The sequence below is a fragment of the Mytilus galloprovincialis genome, chromosome 7 (genome assembly GCF_965363235.1).
Source record: "Mytilus galloprovincialis chromosome 7, xbMytGall1.hap1.1, whole genome shotgun sequence".
Lineage (NCBI taxonomy): Eukaryota > Metazoa > Mollusca > Bivalvia > Mytilida > Mytilidae > Mytilus > Mytilus galloprovincialis.
This window is the reverse complement of record NC_134844.1, coordinates 71,071,961-71,098,654: the sequence shown is the minus strand read 5'-3', so window position 1 is coordinate 71,098,654 and position 26,694 is coordinate 71,071,961. Positions and strand designations below refer to the sequence as shown.

The 26,694-nt window shown below is 33.0% G+C and overlaps 3 protein-coding genes across 4 annotated transcripts; 1 reads left to right on the top strand and 2 right to left on the bottom strand.

The window, feature by feature from the left end:
- Window positions 1-1,118: 1,118 nt before the first annotated feature.
- LOC143083594 (uncharacterized) lies at window positions 1,119-14,714 on the bottom strand. The gene is made up of 8 exons (XM_076259861.1): window positions 14,585-14,714; window positions 13,447-13,815; window positions 7,996-8,424; window positions 6,890-6,979; window positions 5,716-5,809; window positions 4,714-4,905; window positions 3,631-3,792; window positions 1,119-2,378 (listed from the first exon to the last, which is right to left on the bottom strand). Exons 1-8 carry the CDS (start codon window positions 14,652-14,654, stop codon window positions 2,375-2,377), a joined length of 1,410 nt encoding a protein of 469 aa, XP_076115976.1. The 5' UTR covers window positions 14,655-14,714; the 3' UTR covers window positions 1,119-2,374.
- Window positions 14,715-18,436: 3,722 nt separating this feature from the next.
- On the top strand, window positions 18,437-20,008 carry LOC143081927 (uncharacterized). The gene has a single exon (XM_076257568.1). It carries the CDS (start codon window positions 18,523-18,525, stop codon window positions 19,975-19,977), a length of 1,455 nt encoding a protein of 484 aa, XP_076113683.1. The 5' UTR covers window positions 18,437-18,522; the 3' UTR covers window positions 19,978-20,008.
- Window positions 20,009-20,946: 938 nt separating this feature from the next.
- On the bottom strand, window positions 20,947-25,289 carry LOC143083593 (uncharacterized). Of its 2 annotated transcripts, none has more exons than XM_076259858.1 (2): window positions 24,238-25,289; window positions 20,947-22,546 (listed from the first exon to the last, which is right to left on the bottom strand). In XM_076259858.1, the coding sequence occupies exon 1, from the start codon at window positions 25,251-25,253 to the stop codon at window positions 24,252-24,254; it is 1,002 nt and encodes a 333-aa protein (XP_076115973.1). In that variant the 5' UTR covers window positions 25,254-25,289; the 3' UTR covers window positions 20,947-22,546; window positions 24,238-24,251. The 2 variants fall into 2 exon arrangements, with proteins under 2 accessions (XP_076115973.1, XP_076115974.1); XM_076259859.1 differs by having other exon boundaries at window positions 20,947-22,543.
- Window positions 25,290-26,694: the final 1,405 nt, after the last annotated feature.

Sequence of the window (26,694 nt, the reverse complement as noted above, 5' to 3'; positions counted from 1 at the left end):
TCGTTAACAAAAGCACATGTTGAATTCATTAAGTCACGTATTTTTAGAGAAATACAAATAATAAGTATTTCAAGTGTTGTTTTCTTTGTAACTATTTATAAATTAACCAGAACACAAATGAAACGTAACAGCTAAAATTGAATTTGTCGGATTTTAATAACTTCATTTAGATGTGTCGTAAAGACCCGCTTATCGAATAAAACCCTTCTTTCTTAGTGTTGTTACAATTAGACGACTGCCTACTGCCCAATGATATAAAAAATTTAGCGATGGTTTTAACATAGAAAACACTAACATATTCATATCCTGATTTGTTTTAAGTTATTAAATTTTAACGCGTATCATTTTTTGTGTAGATTCTTTTTCAATTCTGCGGATTTCTTACAAATTTAAAAAAAAAGTTCAGTTCAATTATTGAAAAATGTGTCAATGTAAGTACCCATTAGCTCAATATTAGTAGAATTGAACTATTGTCTCTGTCGGATAACATGTGTCCAGCCCTAGAGTTTTGGATTTATCGTGTTGCTTAATTCTTAATTTTCGATAATAATGCTTTTTCGACTTTTGGAGGTCTTTTTTAGGGGGAAAAGGGGAAGTGGGTCTTCGACTTAAAGTTTTTTTTCGGTTACCCAAATTATTCATGGTATCTCTTTTTCTTTAGTTATAAAGAGAAGATGTGGTATGATTGCCAATAAGACAACTCCTCACAAGATACTAAATGAAATTAAACTTTTGCTCCTTCAGAAAAAGATTTCAGAGACTCCTCGATCGGTATATGATAACGTATTGCAATGCTTTTTTTCTTGCAATAGTCAATATATTGCACCCAGTCGTTTATCATTATGCATCCGTTTTGTTAGAACCCAAGAATTTGCTTATTTACGTTTGCGTCAACTATAATTATCTCGTCAATAATATGCACACAAGATATTACTGGACACTGGACACGAAGCAAACTACAGTCATTCAATCATACTTTTTTCAGACACGAGACTTTCGGTTTGCATGATTTTCTGCTACAAAAACAAAACGGAGGTTCAACAAGTATTTGTCTAAATGCATGAAGAATCGCTATTTGGCATTATCATGAGCAATGTATAAGTAATGAAGAAACAAAATGTAAATAGTGACATTTTACTTATTCAAAGTGAAAACAAATCATTTAAATAAAATACATTATTAATAAATTTTTACAACAAAATAATAATGACTGAAAAACATAAAAACAATAATAGAATGTTGAATAATTCAATAACTTGGCATATGAAGAAGTCAAATAAGACTAAAAAAAAGAAATAAAAATGTTCATTGAAGCATAACATAACTTATCAGAAATACAGATGTCCACCAACTCAAAATCAAATAAAATATATAAAGCTTATTGGTTAACCGGAAAGGTGACAATGTTGACTGTATGTATAATTATTATTAATTCTTGGTAACAAAAAGGAGGCAATTTTAAATGTATGAAAAAGTAGAGAGGTTCATTATACAATATATCTCAAAAAATGTTTATTTTCGTAATGTATATGTATACATATGTCAGTCTCGAGCATCCCGGAAGAGACATGTATTGTCGAAATGCGGATCTGGTGCACTAAAAATCGTATGGTTATTTTACTACAAAATTAATCAAAATATATGCTTTATTTCCCTACGTTTGTCATCTCATACTCTCATAAAATTTTTAATTGATGTCAAAACAACGTATGTTGAACTAAAACGTAAACATTATCTTACATGTCTATTTAAGTAAGGTCGTGTTTAATGTTTTAACTGAACATTAAACCAAAGTTTGAATTTTTGATATTGAAAAAACGAAATCACATTAAATTCTGTGTAGATTGGAAGGTTTATTAAACCAAATATCATTTGTATCAATATTGACCTTTGATCTAACAAAGTACAATCGGGGTGTTTGTTTAACAAAATCCTTGATTCAAAATAATGTTTTAGAAATAGCTTGCAAAACTAATATTTGAGCTGTGTTAGTTCATTTCCCATAATTTTGAATCGAGCGGAATACTGTAAGCCAACTATTTTTTGCAAACGATTCATTTTCGCGGCTTTCGCGATTTGAAAAAGTACGAAAATATCAATTTCAGCGAAAAGTAGACACTTGGATCTTTTCCCATTTAATTAACTACTTAAAGTTTATTTGAAAATCGCGAAATTAAAAGGCAGCGAAAATGGCTATAAAATGCTAAACAAGTAAAAAGTATCTGCGAAAAGAGGTTTACAGTATAAGTATAATACAGTTGATAAACAATATGTTTGTGTATGTATTCTTTGTCGTAGCTGAGCACACTCAATCTGCGGTCCTGTTAATGAATGTTTGGTTTTGAATATTGTTCTGCAAATCGTCACCTTCCTGTTACCTACAACATGTACAATATTAAAATAGTTTTCAGAGTTAGATTAAACAAAATCATGTTTGCACAGTTTTTATTCTGTACTTCTTTGGTTTTTAACACAAACGATGGTTGTTTCCGGAGAAAAGTAAGCTAATATTCTCGTCATCAGGTAAAGTGTCAAGAAATCAAAAGTATGGTGATAATATCACTTGTGCATCTTGGTTTAAAAGCTTCTATGTAATAACGAAGTCGTGTCCTCACTTCTTTCACAGTTGATGTAGATTCAGTCACTTATGCTATCATGAAAGGCTGGCCACACTTTGAACTTTGTATTGTGACGCAACCATTGTACCAAATTTGTAATATTATAAGATAAATGAGATAACTCAGACTCAGACAATGAGAAATGGTAGGGGAAATGGACGAAACAATTGCAGTAATTTTGTTTTGATGGGAAAATAATTGCAAAGGATTTATGATTTTGCTCGTTTGCGATCTTTAGAAACTTGAAAAACAGGTACATTTTCGTATGTTTTAAGAACTGTTGCACTTTCATTATTCTAATTGTATTCAATACATGAGTATCTCTTCATTAACACATACAGAAATTTCTCAATAACTTGATTGGGACATTTGATTAGGGACTTTCCATTTTGATTTTCCTCGGAGTTCAGTATTTTTGTGATTTTACTTTTTGATTCACTATGGGGTTCGTATTGCTTAGTCTTTAGTTTTCTGAGTTTTGTCTTGTCAACTTTACTTGTCTGTTTGTCTTTTCTTTTTAGCCATGGCGTTGTCAGTTTATTTTCGATCTAGGAGTGTGGCTGTCGCTCTAATATATTTTGCCTCTCTCTCACTGTTATTTCATAATCCATTGTCGCTTACTCTAATATATATCGTATGTAGGTTTTGTTTTCAACATGTTTTTTTATATATTTTTTACTTATAAGACATTAATACAAACAGTAGGATTAAAGATAGCATTAATATATCGTTATAAAAGTTATTTCACTTAACGCTGATATCAGATCTGAATTTCCTCTCGACCAATGTTGGTATACACAACTTTTTTATGGTTATGTCTAATGTTCTTCTAGACGTTTAAGACTATTCGATTTATAATTCATGTAAGGTTTATGTTTCTTTTTTCATTTACATTTACAAAAGCCTTAATTATTTTATTTGACTAAGACCTGCACCAAGAATATATTTGGATTTTTATATTAGTATCTCTGTGTAATAAAATTAATTTTCCAACAAATTGAATCAGACTTACAAACTTGATTCCTTTTCTGCTATCATGTTCTGTTCTATACTGTGATTATTTGTGTTTGTTCTTTCTCCGCTCTGGTCTTTGTTGTCTTTGTTTGGCATCTGAGATTTTTTTTCTTCTTTCAATTGGGCATTTACACATACGGTAGTTACAGGAGAAGTATTGCTGCCAAATTATAATATAATCAATTTATACAATGGGTGTTTTAAGTATAAAATGTTAAATGCATGACAGGAAAGTGAGTTTTCTGATTTCAGATAAATGCAAATTATTTTTGCTGAGACTGTAAATGTTTTAAAAGGACGGATGTTAAACCTGATTAATACCGGAAATTTGTTATCGACGAATTGCAACTTTTCTATTGGTAAGTATGCGTACTTTACCAAACCGAGAACACAATTATCATTGAAATTCCTCAACCTAACGAAAATACCAAGGTAAGTAGAAGAATCCATAATATCGTCTATAAGTCGCCATGTTTTTCAAAGATACCCTTGTGTCAGTAAGCTATGCTGCTGTTGCTTAAACATGTTATAAACCCATAGCCGTCTTGATGATTGAGGTCAGTTTGAATCGATATTTCAACAGAAAACATTTTTCGACAGAAATGGTTCAATGTGTTAAATGGGAATATCAAAAATTAGGGATCAGGATAAAAAAAGAGGCAAAAGGTACAAATGGTAGTGGAAAATTCACACCCATGAGGCGAAAATAAAGAGACAACACCATGGCTAAAAAAGACAAAGACAAACAACGGATGTCAAAGATTATTCACAGCTTGAAATCATCAGGTAGAAATCTTTTGTATTTAAATATGGTTGGTAGAATATTAAAAGTAAAAATAAATCATTGACCCACTTCATTTCGATGGATCTACAAAGCGAAAAGCATACAAGGTCGTTACAAACAAACGGTTTTGACTATCGTACTTTTCCAGGAGCACGACAGCGCATTGTTATTGTTGTATGCCAGTGAACAAAACACATAATATATATATATATATGGAAGTTTTTAACGACCTTGACTGGCATTACAGCCCTTGCACAGTCAGTAATACATAGTACAACATCAAGTTCAAATACATACGTCGGGGTTTGATTGTCCTTATCTTCTTGTCTTGCCAGATTTTCATTGGTAGGCAATCTTGGGTCGTCAATAGTTACGGCAGCACCCACTGATGTCTCTTTGTCAATATCATTAGTCATAGAAATGATTTCACAGTGACCTGTCTGTTGTGTGGGAGGGCCTATGATGCACAAATTGCTGTTCGTTGATTCTCTGAAAATAAACAGCATATAATTAAGTATTTTAAATTACCATATGATTCAAAGTACTAATTGAAAGATACCTTTGTAATATGTGAAGGTGATTGGTGTCATGTTGTATGACTATGTTTCTCTCTGAGAGACAATTCAAAATTGAATTATATATTCATTTAAAATAGATTAAAATTGTTTTTTACCATCATTTTATTTTTTGCCGCTATATATGACTATATCTTTAAACCAAATTAGTGAATTTTAATGTTAATACAATTGTTGTTGTGTTTTTTATATTCGTTATAATTTATTTCTATTTATTGTTTCATTTCAAGAAGAGAAATACGTGGCAAATCAAACAATACAAAGTGAATCGTATTATTTGTTTTCCAAAAAATATTTCCTGAAAAGATTACAGCTTCAAGAAAACGAACAGTAATGCAAGACCTGAACTTAAAAAGTTTGTTTATTTTCTACAATTTAATGGGCTTCTTTCAGGTATTCGTCCACTCGATCCGATTAAAATACAAATCCTGAGATTCAAACCTATGCCTTCACGGATCTGCACGAAAACACTCATTCTACTTTCTGTTCTACAGACTAATTTAGGTTATCTTGTTTTGTCACGGTTTGATTGAAACCTTAAACAATTGAAAAAAGAAATTGCATTGGCTGATGTAAAAAAATTTAGAACAGAAAGTAAAAAAGAGTTGTTGAATACTTGTAAGCAAAGCTTAGACGCATGCTCTGTATTTTAATTAGATTGTCTTCAACTTAAGATCGCTTATACATGTTATACATGTATCTACATACAATTAAATGTACTTACTCTGTATGCTTTCTTTTGAACAGATAAATTCCGTATGCAACCAATAAAACCAAAGCCAACACACCAATAACAATACCAATAACAATACCAAAATCTGCAAAAAGATAAGATAACAAGAATAAATTAACAAAACAAGATATATTGTTAGGATAAAGATACAAAAAAGGTCATCATACCACAAATTATAGTAGATAGTGTGTGAACAAATGTGTATTCTCATCAACGGTCACACTTTAAGTGCAGCAATTGATTATTTCGATAATCAACGTCTGTTTAATGATGCTGGAAGAAAAAGTATATTTGAAAATTCAAAACTAGTAGAACTAACGTGTACATACTGTCAGGACATCTGCATGATTAATTCACCATGAATACATAAAACACATTGGGTTGATACCGCTGCTGTGTACTATCGGTCCACGTCTGTATCATCAGTTCAGTATTCAGAACCTCGGAACTGGCATGATTTATAGCAAATCTTACTAAAATTTCCATTTATTAGTTAAGAAATTATTAAAAAAAAAGTTGATTGATTAAGCAGTGCATCGAATGGCCATATAAACATGGTAAATACAATCTATAAAATTTGAAGTTTTTCTATACATGCTAACGCTTTTTCTAATAGCAAATATTAGAACAAAGAACTGAAAGGAACCTTTTCATAATATCATATTAATTTGTGTTATTGATTTTTTTGGAGGAGGGGGATTAAATGAATTTGACGACACCATATGGTCACTCTCAGCAATTTGAAACTAATTATGTACTCTTTTAAGCAGACGCAATATATACAAAGAAGTTACAAATATGCAACACTTGTTATGTTTCATTTTGAGTCATGTGAAAGAAATTGATTATGTCAAGATTAATAGATTGTAAATGTTTAACATTAGTTTATTTAAGAGTAAACGTTTCGTCAAAATTTGGATCAAACTGTCGATATTCTATAACAATATTGATTACATGATTAAGCCAAATGCAGAAAAATGCATATTAAAATGTGTTCTAATCCAGTATATTGATGTTAAGTTCAAATTTCAATCAATATGGCAAATGCTAAATAGTTCATTCTGTATGGTTGTCTTAGGTGTACTTATTACTCCCATTTCTCCTTTCTTAACTCTTTTTATTGAAATACTCAGAAGAAACCAGCAAAAACATATTAAAACATTACATATGTATCCACTGTGTGATTCTGTTGCTCCCTCTGAACCAGTAAAATGACTAATTGTGGTAGTATACGTGGTCATATCCTTACTAAAAGCTGTCAAATAGAATTGAGATTGATTGATTGAGTGATTGGTAACTAATATCATTACTCATATTCATGACATTAAGGAGTATATTCATATTATTTAATTTGAGATATATTAAGACAGAATTTTAAATGAGAGGTGGGAAATACTAAGAGGATATTCAATCTGATAAGTCAGGAAGTGGCAGAAAACTAAAAACGCCATGGCAAACTAAATATTTCAAAGAAAGATATAAAATATATATTTAAACTCGTAAATCTTAAACAAACTGACAACGCCATATGTCGTCATCTGTTTAACAGGTATTCTTTAAAAGTTAATTAACTTGTGATTCTCGTGATGGCCTCGTAAACTATCCGAAGGTATTAGTTTAACTACACCACTTGAAAATTTAATTTACTTGTTTCTATGTTCGCATCAACACCCTATTACATGATTTATGATGGGAAATGAAAGCTTTGGACTTTCTTTTTAATTGGGAGGTATATACTCTTTATACAGGCTGAACTATATCTACATAATATTTGGAAGTTTACTATCTATAAAGAAGCTCGGATAATCGTTTTGTCGCAACTGACTTTAGTTTTAAGTGATCAAATCGAAGCAAGTTTTGTAGTTACATATTTGTTATACACATTCTATAGTTTTGGTAAGATTAAACAACCACTGGGTCGATGCCGCTTTAAGATACCGATTCGTCAAAAAGAATACTACCCTAAATAGGTCCGTGTTCCTGTTTTGGCTTAAAATTTAGTTTATACGGTCCTTTCCGTTACTCAATTAATACATGGGTGTATATAGTCGTAGTTGGCTTTTGGGGTTATTAATGCAAATTTATCTATCATCTGTTAAGATTAAATTTGGTTTAAAAACCAGTTTCAAAACTAATCTTGTCAAAAGTCATGATATTGTACACCTGATTGTCTATAACTGACATGTAAATGCCTTTTTATAACGTTTGCTTATACATTCTGTTACTTTTAATTTCAAATCATATATACTATGAGATTAGACAAATACTTACACGTAACGTCTATTGGTTTCATTTCCACATACATATATGGTTTTGCCAACGGCGAATCAATGAAACACCGAATGATTGCTTGGTTATCCGAAGAAGTTACCCGGAGCTGAAGGTAACTGGTGCCATAGTAGGAACACTTGTCTGTAACTTCGGTCGCTATCGTAGAAATATGTGTGTAGTTCATTGGAACTTTTTCTCCATGTCGATATTTCTGCCATATCAACTTCCCTGGAGGCTTTCCAACATTTCCGGCACATATACATGTAATGATGTCTCCTTCTTTTATAATGGCAGATGTTGTAGATTGCTTAACAGTGGAAATCTCAGTATCATTTGGAGAAGACGTTTCACTTCGAATCTGCAATGCAGTTGTTGATTCATCTTCTAGTAAATCGACAATCGCTACGTATTCAGGTTTTGACGGTGGAACTGCAAAAACATAATAATATTTTAGTACATTTTGAACTTGTATGAGCTCGACGTATCACAGATAGGTTGAAAATTAATAACCTTTAAACAAGTAGGAGTACGTTTATCAAATGCATATTATGATACAATAAGTCTTTTATAGGGCTGCATTTGTCTTAGTACCATGTTTGCTTGTTTTCTTAAGATAGATAAATATAATTTCTGGTTTATCATACCAAAATTAATAAGATTCATTTTTTTCTTTACAAACATAATAGATGGATGTTGTTTTGTTCTACACTATATGACAGCTACCACATACGTATACATGCTTATTGTCCTTGAAAAAAATACTTTTTTTTTATTAAGATCGAATCCTTTTCAGTCAATGTCACATAATTTGGGATGATTAAGAGAATTTGTGTTTTCAAGCTCTTCAACTTCGTATCTGATTTGTCATCTGCCTGGTTTAATTCAAGCGACACTGATTAGACTTATGTAGATAATACGCTTCTTGGAAGGCGTTTCGGTATTTTTGGTTATATTAAAGCTATTGTGTTTTAATATTGACAACTTTAAGACAACGCAACCATAATGATGCTATGTTCAAGTAGTTTATTTTATATTACATAAAAAGAAGATGTAGTACGATTGCCAATGAGACAACTGTCCATCCACAAGAGACAAAAATGACACAGACATTAACAACAATGAGCCTGGGACAGTGGTATAACAGTACAACATAAGAACGAACTATAAAAATCAGTTGAAAAAGGCGTAGCTCATCAGATGGTCTAAAAATACAAGTGGACATGGCCGGGAACGTGTACATCCCGACAAAAAAGACTCTATTAACAGATCTGAGAGTACTTGCAGTTATCTGACTGCTAGTTTAAAGCCACTTACAACTAATATAAAAATCATGCATCTAAGACTAAACTATCAATCCGTACACATCCAACATCCAATGGATTTAGTGTAAAGACGTCAAAAACAGCCAGAGAAAAACATGACCTTGTGCAATGCCAAGTTACAGGTATCGACATATTGTAGATCCATGAATGTGTATATGTATATAACATACTAGTAATATTTAGTTTGCTTCTAATTTAATGATAACAAAATCAATATTTATCCCAATAAAAACAATATCCAATGATCTTATTACAGTGTTGAATATGTAACCTTTTAGAATAAGTTTATTTAAAGGAGCGGTAAGTTAGTTTAAAAGAGGGACGAAAGATACCAAAGGGACAGTCAAACTCATAAATCTAAAACAAACTGACAACGCCATGGCTAAAAATGAAAAAGACAAACAGAAAAACAATAGTACACATGACACAACATAGAAAACTAAAGAATAAACAACACGAACCCCACCAAAAACTAGGGGTGATATTTATTTATAGTGGATTTGGAAACAAGTTTTGCAACTTATATTAATCCCTTTCCACTTTGCGGGTGCGAGTGCTGCCTTGTAGCGGCAATAGCCTGCTCTTTTTCGAAATCTACAAGGGTTTCTTTAACGTGTAAGAGACATGGCTCTCTCTTAACACGGGTCAGCCATTTATCGTCCCCGTCCGACGGACTATCGTCGTTTCCTAAAGACCATACTCGCAAATGGTGTCAAGGGAGAGCCGAAAATTAAGTCCCTGAAATTTTCATCCCATACGGGAATCGAACCAGGAACCTTTGTGTTAGTAGTCCGATGCTCTAACCACTACACCACGGCTCTCTATAATAAGCGATAAGTTGACATGGATCATTGCTAAATTTCCGGGCACAGCTAACAACATTTCCGTAAAAATTAGGATGTGCTATCCCGTTTGAAATAAGTTTTTTACAGGTACAACCAAACTTCAAAACCAAAACTTTATATCTATGAAAAAATTTAGTTTTTAGTAATTTATGGTAACGATATCCCTGGTTTAATAATTTTCCAGCAATACATAGATAACGTTCGTTAAAATCAAAAACGTCACAACAGACACGGGCATAGCAAACGAGCTGTGAAATATAAGCACCGTAAGATGGTGCTATAGGAACATCACCATCTAAAAATGGAAAATTAACAATAGGGAACGAAAAATCGTCCCTTTTGTCGTAAATTTTGTTGTGGAGTTTTCCGTTTAAAACCGAAATATCTAAATCCAGGAAAGGACAGTTATTACCGAATAAATTTGATTTATTTAAAGTAAGTTCCTTGGGATAAATTTCAGCAGTATATTGAGAAAATTCTTGATTATTTAACGAAAAAATATCATCAAGATAAGTGATGCATAAGTAAGTGTTGTTGAATTTATCAATCAAATGCAATTACGACGGGTCTTTACTAAGTTTTGTTATAAACTGTGATTCCTAACAGTACAAAAACAAGTCTGCTAATAGAGGGGCACAATTAGTATCCATTGGGATACCTACAACCTGTCGATAAACTGTGTTGCCGAAACGTACATAAATATTATCAAGGAGAAAATTAACAGCTTCGATCATCTCATCACACCTCCAGTAAGTATATCTAGCATATTTGCCTTTCTCATTAGAGAAGAAGGCTTTAAATGAGTTGCAGGAAATATACTTGCATTCAGCTTTACCAGACGACCATCTAATTAAATAGGAAAACTTTAGTTTAATAAGATAGTGTTGAAGTGTAGTGTAGAGAGTGGAAAAATCAAAACTGTCAACAGAATCAAAAGGACCATCAAAAGCACGTCATTTACTAGTATCTAAAACATCTGAAGAATTTTTTACACTCCAAAAATGGTTTATTCCACTATGTTCATATATTTTATTACAATAGTTTATGATAAGCTCTTTAATAGTAGTTAATGAACTTGTTAAGAGCACTGAAAGATTAGTTGTAGAATACTTACTAGAGGCCGAGATGAAACGATATTTAAATGTTTTTTTGTGTAGTTTAGGTAGCCAATACATAGTAGGGACCTTCAAATGTTCAGAAGAAGCCTTAAGCTTTGATGTGGTAGTGATATGTTTGTTTACTATATGACTCTCTGTGGAGCGGATGGACTTGAATGTAGATGAATTTAAAATTTCATTCTATAGAACGTCCGTGTAGTATTTACGGCATACCACCACCACATTGTTGGCTGCTTTGTCGGCCGGTACAAACACAAACCGCTTTGAAAGTTCTTGAAGTTTATTTCTTATTCTGGAAATAGGTGTATTATGTACTCTAATATTTACTTCTAAATTATTTTCAAAATATCTACCACATTCAAACATTTATTTAAATAAGAATCAAGAGATTTTTTATCAGATTTTTCCCGTTTACACCACTTTTTACAAAACGAGGAAAGAGCATCTTTGGTGACTTGACGACACTCTTTCCAATCTATTTTAGATGGAGGACGATATTTTGGTCCTTTTTTAAAAAGTTTTTATCCTCTCTATCCTGGACGGTATTTAGGTCTCCTGTAATAACATGACAATAGGGAACATATCTGAACTTCGACGATTCACAGTTTCAAGTTAAGGGAGTATTATTGTCTATATTCACGTCTGATGTAACCGACGTGTAATTAACAAGGGGCTGTCACAACGACAGCAAACCGGATTTATTAATATTTATTTGTGTCCTGTCAATATCACAAGAACCATTACTAATGAATGGTGAAAGTGAAAATCGTCAATATTGAACTTGACCTCTGATTTGCCATCAGTAACAACATATAAAAATTTCAAAGGCTTTGGTTGAATGGTTCATGAGAAAATGCACGGACACGACTGGAAACACCATTTTTCAATCTTTCAAGAACCATAACTCCTGAATGGTAAAAGTCAAAATCGTCATTATTGAACTTGACCTCTATTTTGTCATCAGTAACAACATATTAAAATTTGGGAAGCTTTGGTAAAACAGTTCATGCATAAGTGCACGGACACGACTGGAAACTCCATTTTTCAATCTTTCAAGAACCATAACTCCTGAACGGTAAACGTCAAAATCACCATTATTGAACTTGACCTTTATTTAGTTGTCAGTAACAACGTATTAAAATTTTAAAAGCTTTGGTTGAACGGTTCATGAGTTAATGCACGGACAACATTTGATTGCCGCCCGCCCGCCGTACATCCCCAAATCAATAACCGACATTTTTGTCACAAAAATCCGGTTAAAAATTAAACTTCTGCTGGTTTTTTTGTTTGTGTATGAAACTAAAGGTGGTTCTATGCTATCAAAATAGGGAGGTATAAAGTTTTGAACGGTAGAGTCATTAAATATACTAGATAAGTTGATAAAATCAATACCTCTGCTAATATATTTAATTTTCAGAAAAAGACGTTTATGGTCTTCAGGTTTGTCGATACGCGGGAACAGCCTATGTTGGTAAAAAGCTGTAATTATACGAGAATATTCATACAGTGGGCTGAAGAAAGAGATGGTGTCACATTCTTTGAAAATATCGTGTAATTTAATAATGGGTATTTGATCCAGTTTACATAATAATTGATGCCTACCATTGTTTTTAAATATAGATAGATTACCAAGTGTATAATTTATACGATGTTTAACTCGTTGATTTCGATTGATACGTTTCCCATGAGACCTATTATTTCGTTGTTTTTATCAATAATATTCATGATATCAATAAAAGAAGTAGTAGATATGTTCCCTTGTCCAAGTATATTGTCATTTAGACCCAGGGGATAAGCTGTTTGAAGTCGTTTAATCCAAGACAGTTCGATAGTTTTACGGGAATCTTCAAATTGTTTATGCGACTGCCCTTGTTGTTTCTGGATCGTTTCGAGCGGTTGAAATTTTATAATATATATATTAGCATGCATATATATTACATACGATGAAAGCCTTTGCTTTACTTTCTGGTCCCTTTACACAAATTTTGATCGATCGGCATTGATCCGAGGTTGATAAATGATCATGGGTCATATAATAGCTAATTTTCGATAGCCTATATTACAATTAAATCCTCTGGTTTTTAAAATTGTTTATTCTTTGTAATTGGTTTGTTCGTTTAGTTAGCTTTAAATTTTTTATTTGTAATGATACAATTAATTTACTACCTTTCACATTAAGTGTTGTAAACCCTGAATGACTTTCTTCTGTTCTACCGTTTTGGCCAAGAAAAACAATGGAACAACTATAGTTGGTTTGATCATCGCATGTTAAATTATTGAATATCATGACAGCTTCTGTAGAAACTTTACTTATATTCATCAGTGTGACTCTCCCTTCCAAATACCGTCCCTTTGTTGTCAACCTAGGCTTCTCATCTGGTAAAAATGTTGCAACTGTTTCGTTGTTAGCTTTTAACTCGATTGTAAAAATTTTAGTCGCATCGTTCCTGGTGTATGAGCACATTACTCGTGTACCACCTTCTCCAATTACCCCGGATATGTTTTTATTAATTAGGACTGTAATGGAATATGACTCTATAAAAGAAAATCAAAATTAATAAACCATTTTAAAGCTTTTTGTGTTTATTTCCGAATAGAGATCCAGTACCAGTAGGTTGTTTTTGGTCTTTACAGAAATTTATAATACAATAAACAATGATAAACAACTTATTTTCGAGGATACCATTTTGGATGATCCAGCTCGACATGTTGCACCCGTCTTTTTGTTCATGTTAGTATATACCCGATTATAAGTCTAATTTAGTAAGTCACATTCGGGAATAAGGGGACAGGATTGTAGACAATTTGAACATATTACGATTATCATCCGTGTAACGGATAATCCATAATGGTCACCCAGCATGTGATGTCGTTCGAAAAATTAACGAAGGGATGATTTCAACTTCACCACTTAGAACTCTTGATTTGAAAGCTCCTCTATCAGCAACCCTCTGTCTAGGAAAATCGCGATAGAAAATACAACCTCTGGAATATCGTATCAACTAGGAGATATGTACTCCGAATCCAGGCGGGCTGGAATGTTGCTACACAGAAATATAAAAGTGGTCACAAGGTTATTTGTTCTTGCTGGGTAAGACAATTTATTTAAACAGTAACTCGTATCAAACGTGTAGCGGTTGGTTAAACCATCAATTGTACACATAAATAAACTACTGAATTTGTTCTCTCTAAGCCATATGGAATTTTATGGGACGTGTCATTATGTAAATGCATACATCTATACTAAAACATGATTAGTACTAGGAATATCAAATGATGAAGAAAAAATACAATTAAAGCTTACCGTAAATTTTGAATATAATAATAAAAGAAATGGTATGAAAAAAACTATGAATGTACTGTGAAATATTCATGTTCTTTCGGTTATCTCTATTTTAAATCACTTAATTATTTCACAAAGTCTTTAGAATTATAAATCCTTTTTCGAATATATAAATATATCTCATTTACTAATAATAGAATGCATAAGTGATTAGAAAGTAGATTAAAAGTGTTTTGTATTGTTTAAATTAAATTGCTTTGTTTAAGTATCACATGTTATTGGAATTCCCGTTTCCTTATACGGCCAATTCGTATATTTTTTTTATATCATATAATTATTTTGTTCAAATGGTTAATTTTCGGAATAACTTGTATGATAATACCGATACCAGTTTATTTGTCAGTTATTTCTTGTGGAACATGTTTGACCAGGAATCCTGAAATCCATAATTTTGGGAGCCAAAAACTCAACCCATTTATGAACTTCAAACCAAATGTACCTTCACATTCAATACGTCAAACATTGACACAAATAAATCGTGATATAAAGACAAAGAACTGGCAACATCAAGGCCATTATCTGAGGAAAAAAGAAAAAATACTCAAAAGACCACACAGCAAAATCCACGACTGTCCAAATGCGACCTGGTAAGGCCCCCGGTGAAAGTTATTGAAATTTTCAATTCTTCATACATTATTTAAATATATTGCATTGAAGACCTATTGGTAACCTTCTGCTGTTGTCTGTTCTATGGTCGGGTTGTTGTCTCTTTCCCCATTTCCATTCTCAATTTTATATAGTACAAATTTCGAAAATCACCATATAGCAAAACAGTTGCTTTTTGTTTATACATAAAAATCGATAAAGAAAACTTGTCCAATTGCATACGTTGTTCGTCAATTTAAGGCATATCGTGTTTGGCTTCCTAAATGAGTGTATTTGTTACGGTAAGTCGAAGACAGATCTTATAACACCACTCAAAAAAGAGATATTTCAAAAAACCCTTTGAAGATCGGTCCAGTTTTTCCACTTTCTTGCCAGTTGATAAAAACAATAAAAAATTCAATCATTTTTCCAGATTTTTTTAAAGAATGGGGGGGGGGGGGTTTGCACTGACTGCAATAAGACTGGACCAACTACAGTCATGCTTCAGTTATTCCCTATAAAATTAATGATTTTTTTTTAAACGAAAGGGGGGTCCACCCTGGATCCGCATATAACACTAATTGTATGATATCCAATAATATATATGTATGTATACTGAGTCTATTTATAGCTTATAACGAGGTGATCGACCTTCTAAATGTATATGTATGAGATAAGAATGATCTTAAGAGCTGGTTGAGTGTAAGTGAAACTTCCTTTGTTTAAACATCAATTTATCTATATCAGAAAATAGCTGGTTTATGAACTATCATGTGAAAAAATGTTCGGAACAATTTTAATTCGAGCAAATGAGAAGGTAAACGAATTAAGGGTTAAAATTGGCCCTAAATGTTTTTTTAAATCGGGCAAAAATATTACAAATTTCACCTAAAATTTCTGTGATTATACTATAAAGACAATTTTTGTTGGCACCTTCCTTTAAAATGTATGAAGCTATGGCCCCTTAAATAAACATTATTTGTAATTTAGGTCAATTTCGCATAATTTTAATTATTTTTGTCATAAATAATCTTGGCCGCCATCCACTACCCAAAGTTTATATATTGATGAATTCTGTATCAAAATAGGAATCTTTTGGTTACAACACATTTTGGATCGTAGTTGGCGGCCAAAGTTTTTCTAAAGGTTTTAGGTCTGAAACACTAAAAGATTTTCCCAATAATTGGTCGGGGTGCTCCATGGATTTTCAAAAGTGTTTTCTCTCCTTATTCATTAGAAATAAGTATATTCCTTGACCAATCATAGGAAAACCCAATGTCTTTTGATTTGGGGTCCATATCCTATGAATTAGTAACTGGAGTCAAAGACAATGGACAAGTACGTTATACCCTATATGAAACCATTATACATTGTTAAATATTTGCCAGTTTGCTCAAAACTAATTTTTTGGTGTCTTTATATGAAAGCACAAAAATAAACAAACATGTGATTAAAGCCAAATATTGCAATCTACTGGATCTCGTGAAGTTTTACAAGGACAACCACTGATCTTATTGACTGAGAGTAGACTGAGCGTGTTTATGCATTGCAAGAAACACTTATATTGCCTAAGCAAAAAGGCTCGCTCCTTTTGAATTTTACTCTTTTTTTCATTTTTTGTATGTTCTTACGTTAGTTTGTATGTTCCCACGTTAGTTTGTATGTTCTCATGGTAGTTTGTGTATTCTCACGTTAGTTTGTATGTTCATAATGGATTTATGAGATTTGATCAAAATGCTTATTATATAAATGTTTATTATGACACTTATTCACAATAAGTCGAAATTTTGCCCAAAGCATTATGATAATGCTGAATTTTTATGTATTTTTCTAAATAACAAAATTATATTTCCACGTCATGTTTTCTCGTGGACGCCTACCAACGTATATAACAATAACCTTCAATATATGTTAATCTGATCTTACTTTACATGTCTATGTAAAAGGATTTTATAATTTTAGTTTATTGTCTTCTTTAAAGCTGTGTCTACACGCACTATTCATCATGACATTAGTTTCGTTTACACTTTGCTCTACTTTAGAAGATATGAGTGTCATTGTTAGAAATCATCAAACAAAAATTACTGGGTGTTTTCCAACAATGACACCCCTATCTTCATAAGTAGTGCAAAGTGTAAACGAAACTAATGTCATGTCAATAATCAGTTCATTAAAGTGCTACTATTACAAATAAACAAAATAGTTAGTTCATGAACGTGTTCTTGTGTCCTGTATTGTTTTTACTGAGATTTTCTGGAAAATGTCGCAGTTTATTTGAGTACAATAACATATGTTAAAAAAGAGGAAATATTGTTTAATTTTTTTCAAGGAATAACAATTGCATTAGATATTCTTTCATGATGTTAAATTGATATGCTTACCTCTATTAAAAATAAACTGTCATAGTATGTAAAGTCCTCATTAACGTAAAAAGTATTGCACATGTATTCACAATGCAAATATATCAATATTTGACAAAGACAGTTTGTTTTATTCGAGTCATACATTTCTGTGACCCTGAAATATATTCTTTGATTGTATTGTGATTGATATCACCTTTGAATTGACAGGTGTAAGATCAATTATCGTCTGGTTTTATTGCAATTGACAATTGTGTGTCAAGTCAATTTTATAAAAAAAAATATCAAACATGTGAAAATGTAACTAATTAGCACAAACAAAAAGGGAGACAAATATGATGTTTACAATAACAAAAGTGTTGGTATATATAGAACATGCAAAATGATATTCTCTTTATACTACCTATATTTTGTTAATGATTTTGTAAACCCCAAACTATTGCAATTTCAAATGTTTATTTTACCGGTAACTGTATTTCATCTATGTTTTAACTCCAGACACTACATCCTGAAAAGAAATCAAATCACAACAATGCTTAACTCCGAAGAAATTTCAAAACTAAAAGTTCCTCATCAAATGGCAAAATCAAAAGATCAAACACATAAAACGAATGGATAACAACTTGGTACAGGCATTTTCTTGGTTTTACAAAGTCTAACTATGAAACTTTCGATAGAAAAAGATTTGTATGACTATTTTTTTCATTGTCTCATGATATGTCAAATAAAGATTAGGAATTTTTTTCTCTATTCTTTGCTTTTTCATGATTGTTCTCTATTTTCTAGTCCAATGCATACCGTCTCGTGTCACATGAATCGATCATATCAGCGTCGTTCTATTCATATGTTAGTTTGGCTAAAGGCCTTGTTCGTTATGGAATTCAACAAGGGGATGTCGTTGGTGTTGGCGGAAACAACACGGCAGAGTTTTTGATTTGTATATTTGCCATTCAGATGACAAGGGCAAAACCACTTCATCTAACATTTCATATGAAAGATGGCTCCGACCTCAAAAGAATGATGCAACTGGTTGGCAACTGCAAAATGATAATGTTTGATCCAGGAGAAGGCGACAGGCACTTGAAAATCGTTCGTAATTTCTTGTCAATTGATCCGCAAAACGGTCAAGTGACTCAATGCGAAATTCCGGATTTAAAATTGGCTGTTTTGCACTCACCACCGACGGAAGCAGTAGAACGATTCACATTGCAGGACCTGTACAATGATGGAAATGATGTTCATCTTCCACAGATTGACCCAGATGATACTGCAGCTATACTGTCAACATCTGGAAGTACAGGATTTCCAAAGGCAGTGGAATTTAGTCCCTACAGCATTTTATTAAACGGATACAATATTCATTACTTACTGCAAACTGAATCATTTGATAAAACAGAATTAGTCTACTTCAATGGTCGGCCTTTTTATTGGATGGGTGGATATCCACATTGGGAAATAGTCACTGGTGGAACGCGTATAACACAGTATAGCTCCTTTGCACCTACATCAGCGTCAGCAGGGACTAACTATGTGATAGAAATACTGCAGAAAGAGCGTCCTTTCTGTGCATCTTTTGGTACGCCGATGTTACAACACATACTGCATCGACAAGACATTCATATAAAAATACGCTCTGTTATTACTGGAGGTCAACCTGTTCCATCGACATGTCTTGATGGGTTGGGTAAGATATTCGACAGTTTAGCTGTTGCGTATGGTGCCACAGAACTTGGTTTTGGAGCAGGACAAATATATACTGCATCATCAACATTGTCGCAAAAATATCTTGGAGTTGCACAACTTTCAGGAGTTGACTTGAAAGTAGTTGACCATAATGGTTTGATCGTGAAATCACAAGCCAGTGGAGAAGTTTATATTCGAACACCAGTCCGATTTCAAGGATATATTAATAAAGAAGAGAAAACCAAAAATGTTATTATGCCATGTGGCTGGTATAAAACTGACGATTATGCTTACATTAATGCCGACAATTCCTTAGTAGTGTCTGGAAGGATTTCTGACGTGATGGAAATATCTGGTGCTAAGGTTGCACCGTTTGTTATCGAGGTAGCAATGAAAAAACATAAAGATGTCAAGGACGTAGTCGTCTTTCCTATCAAACATCCACTGACAGACAATGATATCCCATGTGCGTCAGTACTTACGTGGAAAGGAACCGACGTCACCGAAGATGAACTTCAAAAATTCACCAGGGATACTATGAAAATTGACGAAGAAGTAAAGATGTTGGAGGACGCATACATTCCAAAATACATCTTATTTTTGGAGGATTTACCAGTAACCGGTACCGGGAAAACAGACAGAAAAGCAACTATAAAACTCTCCGTACCATTGATTGATATGTCTAATGATGTCTTCAGAAATACCAGGCGGAGAATTTATGATTAGCTGTTGTTCGTTAACGTATAATAAAATTTGAAAGTGCTGCATTTTCAAATATAGTCATTTAAGCCATATATTCTCTGTTTGAAATTATTAAGTTACTGCTATTTTGATTAACATTATTGATTTACTTTAATTTATTATGTATACCTCAACTAATGTATAGTGCTTATCTATTGTTGAAGCCAAATGACTTTTTGAACCTTTGTGTCGCAAGGTTGCTTATTTTTTAATGTGCAACTTTTGAAATTTAGAAAACTTAACATTTACAGTCAATAAAAAAGAATGTTATCACCGACTCATCAAAACCTGAGATGTAGCCACGTTCTAACAACTATGTTTAGTCCCGAATCATTCTATATGTGTCTATCTAAAGTAAAGAACTTGATAATCCCTTTTTATTGTTGGTTTCTTTCCATCATATTTGTTTGTGGGTTGTTTTTTGTGCGTGTCATTAATCAGAAGTCTCGCTTCGGGCATCTCATAACGAAATATGTATGAACTTTGTATTCACTTTGAAAGCCTTACGGTAACATAAAGTTCATTAAATCCACATCATCAGGTGGAGAATTGTTTTGAATGCAATTATACCAGCATTTCGCCATGATTTGCATTATGTATAAATGATCGCCTTAGTTTTACGTCTTCTATGTAGTGATTTTGAAGACTGCTGTATGTCTTTTCGAGGTTAAATGGTTTTTGTAGCTTTTCGATTAATACAATCCTATTGCACCAGCCATGTCCGATATGAATTAAAATGTTGAATCCGATGTCTCTTGTGCATAGATCACTACGCTTGCTACCTATTTACAACACTAGCAACAACTCTTTGAGGGTCCTTATTATGTGGCATGCAGCAAGGCTTAATTTCTATTCCTATTTTTAATTCTCCCATTTTTAGGGGCATTCTAAATTTTCTGCTCTCTTCTCACCCTATTCATATTAAAAGACCTACTTATTGTATTAATGGTTAATTCCAAAACTAAACGAGACTTACCTTGGTAAAAGTTGAAGTTCAGTTGGAATTTAACGTAGTCATCTTTAGTTGTAGGGATCAGATGAGATGTTCGTGCGCATGTGTAGCTTCAGTCTTCAAAGTCGAAGGGTTTGTGCATACAAAAGTACTAAGTACAACATCACAAAAAAGAGGGAGGGATATCGGGAGGGCATCTGATCCCTACAACTAAAGATGACTACGTTAAATTCCAACTGAACTTCAACTTTTACCAAGGTAAGTCTCGTTTAGTTTTGGAATTTAACTACGTCATCCCGTTTCCGGGACCAGATGAGACTTCAAAGAGCACAAGCCCTGAGATAAGTCAAAAAGTTATATTAAAAACCTCCAAAAAAAAAACAACAAATATATCCCTCCTATATACAAAGTTCATTTACAAATAAAGTTCTATGTACTCAGAACAGCTCTCTGAAAACGTTGTTCATCTGACTCGATCGGCTTCTTGTAGAATTTAGCAAAAGTCTTTTCACTGGTCCAACCAGCTCTTCGTAAAATACATTCCACAGGAATCAGATTATGGAAAGCCTTAGAAACAACTGCTGATCTAGCGCTATGCGAAGAATAAGATTTTAAATTAATTCCTGATTTAGACATCACAGTTTTGATCCATCTGCTAATTGTTTCTCTTGAAACGGCTTTAAACGGTTTCACATAACTTATAAAAAGTTTCTGACTATTACCACGAGCTTGAGCTGTTCTCATCAAATATTCTTTTAAAACAGTAAAAACACACAATCTCCTATCTGGAGGATAAGCAAAAAGTTCAACAAAATGTACATTAAACCCAGGTCTATTCTGTTTTAATAAACCTGAATAAAACAAAGTATAACTATCCTTTCCTTTAACTAAATTGTCTAAACATAGCAAAAACAACGACTGTGTCCTACAAGCCGTGGATAAAACAATTAACATTACTAACTTCAATGTTAAATCTTTCAACGAAATATACTTTACGGGAGATAACTTCCGTAAAAAATTAAAAACTTTAGATACGTCCCAAGTTTCACTATATCTAGGTTCTGAAGGTCGCAAATTATAAACACCTTTTAAAAATCTGATGATTGTAGCGTTAGAGCCAACTGTCACTCCATTAAACATTATTCCTAAGGCTGACAATGCAGATCTTGCACAATTTATCGTACTATAACTTAATCCTTTATCAAAAAGCACTGTTAAAAAATCTAAGACTTCATTTAAAGCTGGTTGAAGTGGATCAATTTTCCTTTTACTACAGAAACGGAACCATTGCTTGACATAAGTTGAGTATTGCTTTTTCGTACTGTCTCGCCAAGACGCCAAAATGATTTTGGAAGCCTTGTCTGAAATGCCTTGGTTTTCCAAATTTTTCCTGATAACCGACAAGCAAGAAACTTTAACTGATTGTGAAGAGGATGAATCTTTTCCGTTCCTGGAATGGACAGAAGTCTTTTCTTTCGAGGCAACATTTTTGGAAAGTCTATCAACATTTCTAGTAAAACTGGATACCATGCCTGAGTCGGCCATAATGGTACAATCATCAGAACCTCTGCACTGTCTTTCTGAACTTTCTGTAAACATCTACTAATTAGAGAAAAAGGGGGAAAAAGATAATAAAATACCTCATCAGACCATAAAATACTAAAAGCATTTACAAATACTGCCTCAGGGTCAGGTTTCCACGACGAGAAACTCTTAACTTGACAATTTAATCTAGAGGCAAATAAATCATGGTCTGGAGTACCCCAAATCTCCACTAATTTATGGAAAACTTGCTTATCAAGCATCCACTCTAAATGATCGTCAATTTTTCTTGATTCAACATCTGCAGCGTTATATTTACCAGGAATATGTTCTACTGAAATCCATATATTTCTTTCAATACACCAAACCCACAAAAGTTTGGTTATATCATTCATTTGCTTGGATTTTATACCACCCATATTGTTAACATAAGCAATTGCACTAGAATTGTCACAAAAAATCTTCACATGTATATCTGAATAATTTTTACAAAAAGCCTTCAGAGTATAAGAAATGGCTAACAATTCCAGAACATTTATGTGATAAGTTTGCTCAACATCATTCCATCTTCCTTGAATTTTTTGGTCTTTAAATAAAGCACCCCAGCCTTTTAATGAGGCGTCAGTTGTCATAGAAAAATCTGGATTTTTCCTATTAATGACTCTTTTCTGACAATGTAAGTTTTCAACCCACCATTTTAAATCTGCTTTCATGGCAAATGTTATAGTCATATTTTGATCAAAATTCCCAAATGAAAATTTTAAAGCCTGAATCTTTTCAATTTCTAAATTTCTGTAATATAAATGACCAAAATCCACAGCTGAAAGAGTGGATATTAGCAAGCCTATAACATGGGCAACTAACCGTATACTAGCTACGTTTTTCTTGATCAGATTCTGACATTCTAATACAATTTTTTCTACTTTTTCTTTTGGCAACACAACTGTCATAGATACAGAATCAATAATATTGCCTAAAAAGACAATTTGTTTAGCAGGCTTGAACACAGATTTTCTTTCATGAATTATAAAACCAAGCCACTCCATTAAATCATTTGTATTTTGTACATTTTCTATGCACTCATCTTCAGTATCTCCAAGCAAAAGAGAGTCATCAATATAAGCTACATTCATATAACCAAATTGCCGTAAAGTTGCAAAAACAGGCTTCATTAACTTTGTAAAGATTCTAGGTGCTGATAGCAAACCATTTGGTAAACAGGTATATTGAAAAATAGTGTTTTTCCATATAAAACGTAATAGTTTCTGATGTTCCTCTGCTATAGGAACAGAATAATATGCATGACGCAAATCAATTGAACTGAAAAAACAATTTGGTTTCACCAATTTTAAAGCCATTTCAAAAGTGTCCATCTTGAAATGATGGGGAAAAATAAATTTATTCAATTCTTTTAAATTAAGAATCACTCTATGCTCATTTGTATTTTTCTTTGGAACTGTAAAAATTGGAGATATATATTGATCTGTATCAAATTTAACTTCCACTATTACACCTAATTTTTTCAAATTTTCTATTTCGTCATTTATAATCTTTTCCTGGCCTTTATCAAAAATTCTTTGATATGGTGTGAGACTTTGAGTGGGTATTGAATTATCAATAAATTCAAGGTGACAGTGTTCAACTGTATCCAAAATAAATTTATCAGAAGTAATTTTTTGCCAGTTTTCAACATAATTTTTCAATCTACCTGCTGTAAAAGGTTTAATATCAGAGACACCCGCTAAACTTACCTGTTTAGCATAATTTACTTCCTCAGGAAACTTGGAACACCTCTCAAGTTTTTTGAACCACCTTGATCATTTGAATACTGGCCTCTACCGCCGTAACCACGGCCTCGACCACCTCTGTATCCACCACGACGAGACCCTGCACGGCCTCTACCAAAACCTCGTCCTCTACCAAAACTACCTCCTCGAGAAAAACCATTTCCTCTACCTCTTGCATTATTATTATTATTTAAATTTCGACCAAGTCTGTTCATGTCTTGAATTTCTTTCGACTTTTGATGGACATTGTCACCATAAAGCATGTCAGTGAAAGGAATTGAGGGTGAACTTAAATGATGATATTCAGGACTTAAATCAAATCTTTGATATTCCTTTCTTTTTATATTAGTCATCTTGTTATATTGTGACAGTAAAGCTATGGAATCAATCCCCAAATCTATGCAAGACTGCATTTCTTGTTGACAGTCGTCACCCAATTCAGATTTTAGTTTGCACAACATATTTAATAATTTTGTAATGTTACATGATGCTTTAACAACAGTCTCTTGATGTTGTTGTATGACCGAATCAAAAGATCTAGTTTGAGGAGAGAGTAAATCCCAAATGAGCTGATTTACTCTAGTCCTTGTAAGAGAAACACAATTCTCTGGTCTAGCTACTGATTTCATCAGTTCATTGTATTTTTCATCAGATATTCCCTCACGGAAAAATTCATTAACCGTGTCAGCTAAAGTGTCATCTACACTTGTATCAACATTATCTTTTGACCTATAAGCTTGAGCAGCAGCTTTAAAAACATTGTCACCCTCTTTGTCAACAGTTTTTTGTTTTTTAGCTGGAGGTTCTGCAACCTCAGTATCACCAACATGATCATTATTGTCATTATTATTTTCATCATAAACCTCAGGGTCTGCACCCTGGCTTTCATCGTAACCCTCAGGCTCAACGTAATACAATTCGTCGACCATCGACTTGAGAGACACAAAATCAGTTTTTTGGGAACTCTGTTCCTGTTGCATGTTCTTCAGAACTGAAAAAACCTCAGCTAAAGTGGGCTCTTTACTTGCTTCGCCAGTATTTTGACTCAGACCTTTAAGTCTTGAAGCAACAGTTCCGGCCTCGCCGGAGCTGACAATTTTTGCACCACTACTACAACTATTTGTATCGTCATTCTTTGAACGAGAATCATCACCGGATGATTTTCTTTTAGGATTTTTACCTTTTGCCTCATTTGAAGCACTTGAACCTTTCTTCAAGGATTTTGAATCAGTTTTCGAGAGCATGGCATCCGCCATTGTTTAAACCAAAAAATATCAACTGCCGTAAAACGGTCTATTTATCGTAAATTTACAACAGAGAAAAATATAAAAAAAAATTAATATAAACAATAAACCCCTCGAGTTTATTTACATATTAAACAACAAAAAAAAAATAACTACCTCGTAGTTATTGTGATAAAATATTTCATTATAGAAGCTACAATTACAGACCACGTCTGCCTTCTATGAAATAAAGCTACGAACTGAAGCTACACATGCGCACGAACATCTCATCTGGTCCCGGAAACGGGATGACGTAGTTAAATTTGTACTGGTCCTGAACATGCATGAAACATTTACCACCGAACGTTAGGCAAACAACAATCAATAATTATTATTTAATGACCATTATGGTACGTCTGAATTCTTGAACCAGAACCTTCAAATTCTACCAATTTCTAATAATAACAACACTTGCTCAGCATTTCAAAAGGAATATGCACGATTTTTAATTCTGAGTTTAGTATGACGTCCATTATCCCTGAACTAGTATACATTTTTGTTTAGGGGTCAGCTGAAGCACGTCTGTCGGAGTTTCTCACTGCATTGAAGACCCATTGGTGGCCTTCGGCTGTTGTCTGCTCTTTGGTCGGGTTGTTGTCTCTTTGTCACATTTCCATTCTCAATGTTATGCCATGTTTGATTTAATTCCATTCAGTGATTTTCAAAAGAAGACTTTTGTATGTATTTTAGAAAAGTTCCCTTGTTAAACTAAGTTCCCCACTGACAGTTTAATTTAAGACACATTGGTTCTCAATGTGGACCAATTTGATAACAGGGCCCAAAATCTTTTGGACCAATATTTGAACCTTCTTGAATACTGTGCCCAAAATCTAGATATAATTTCATGATAAGAATCAACATATCAGAGAACACAATTGATCCAATGTTTGAAGAAATTCAAAAAACATTTGGACCCTTTACTTGGATCAATTTACAACAAACCCAAAATCTAAAAAATAAACAATACTCAAACAGCATATAAAACTAGAGGCTCTAAAGAGCCTGTGTCGCTCACCTTGGTATATGTAAATATTAATTAAAAGAAACAGATTGATTCATGACAAAATTGTGTTTTGGTGATGGTGATGTGTTTGTACATCTTACTTTACTGAACATTCTTGCTGCTTACAATTATCTC

Bases quoted from the DNA above. Each gene is read 5' to 3' on its own strand.
- LOC143083593 (XM_076259858.1), bottom strand. From the start codon at position 25,253: ATGCAACAGGAACAGAGTTCCCAAAAAACTGATTTTGTGTCTCTCAAG.
- LOC143081927 (XM_076257568.1), top strand. From the start codon at position 18,523: ATGACAAGGGCAAAACCACTTCATCTAACATTTCATATGAAAGATGGC.
- LOC143083594 (XM_076259861.1), bottom strand. From the start codon at position 14,654: ATGAATATTTCACAGTACATTCATAGTTTTTTTCATACCATTTCTTTT. The intron at 5,810-6,889 runs GTAATGTTTTAA...ATCTTTTTGCAG, and splicing joins ATCACACAGTGGATACATAT to ATTTTGGTATTGTTATTGGT. The intron at 3,793-4,713 runs GTATGTATTTGA...ATAATTTGGCAG, and splicing joins AAGGACAATCAAACCCCGAC to CAATACTTCTCCTGTAACTA.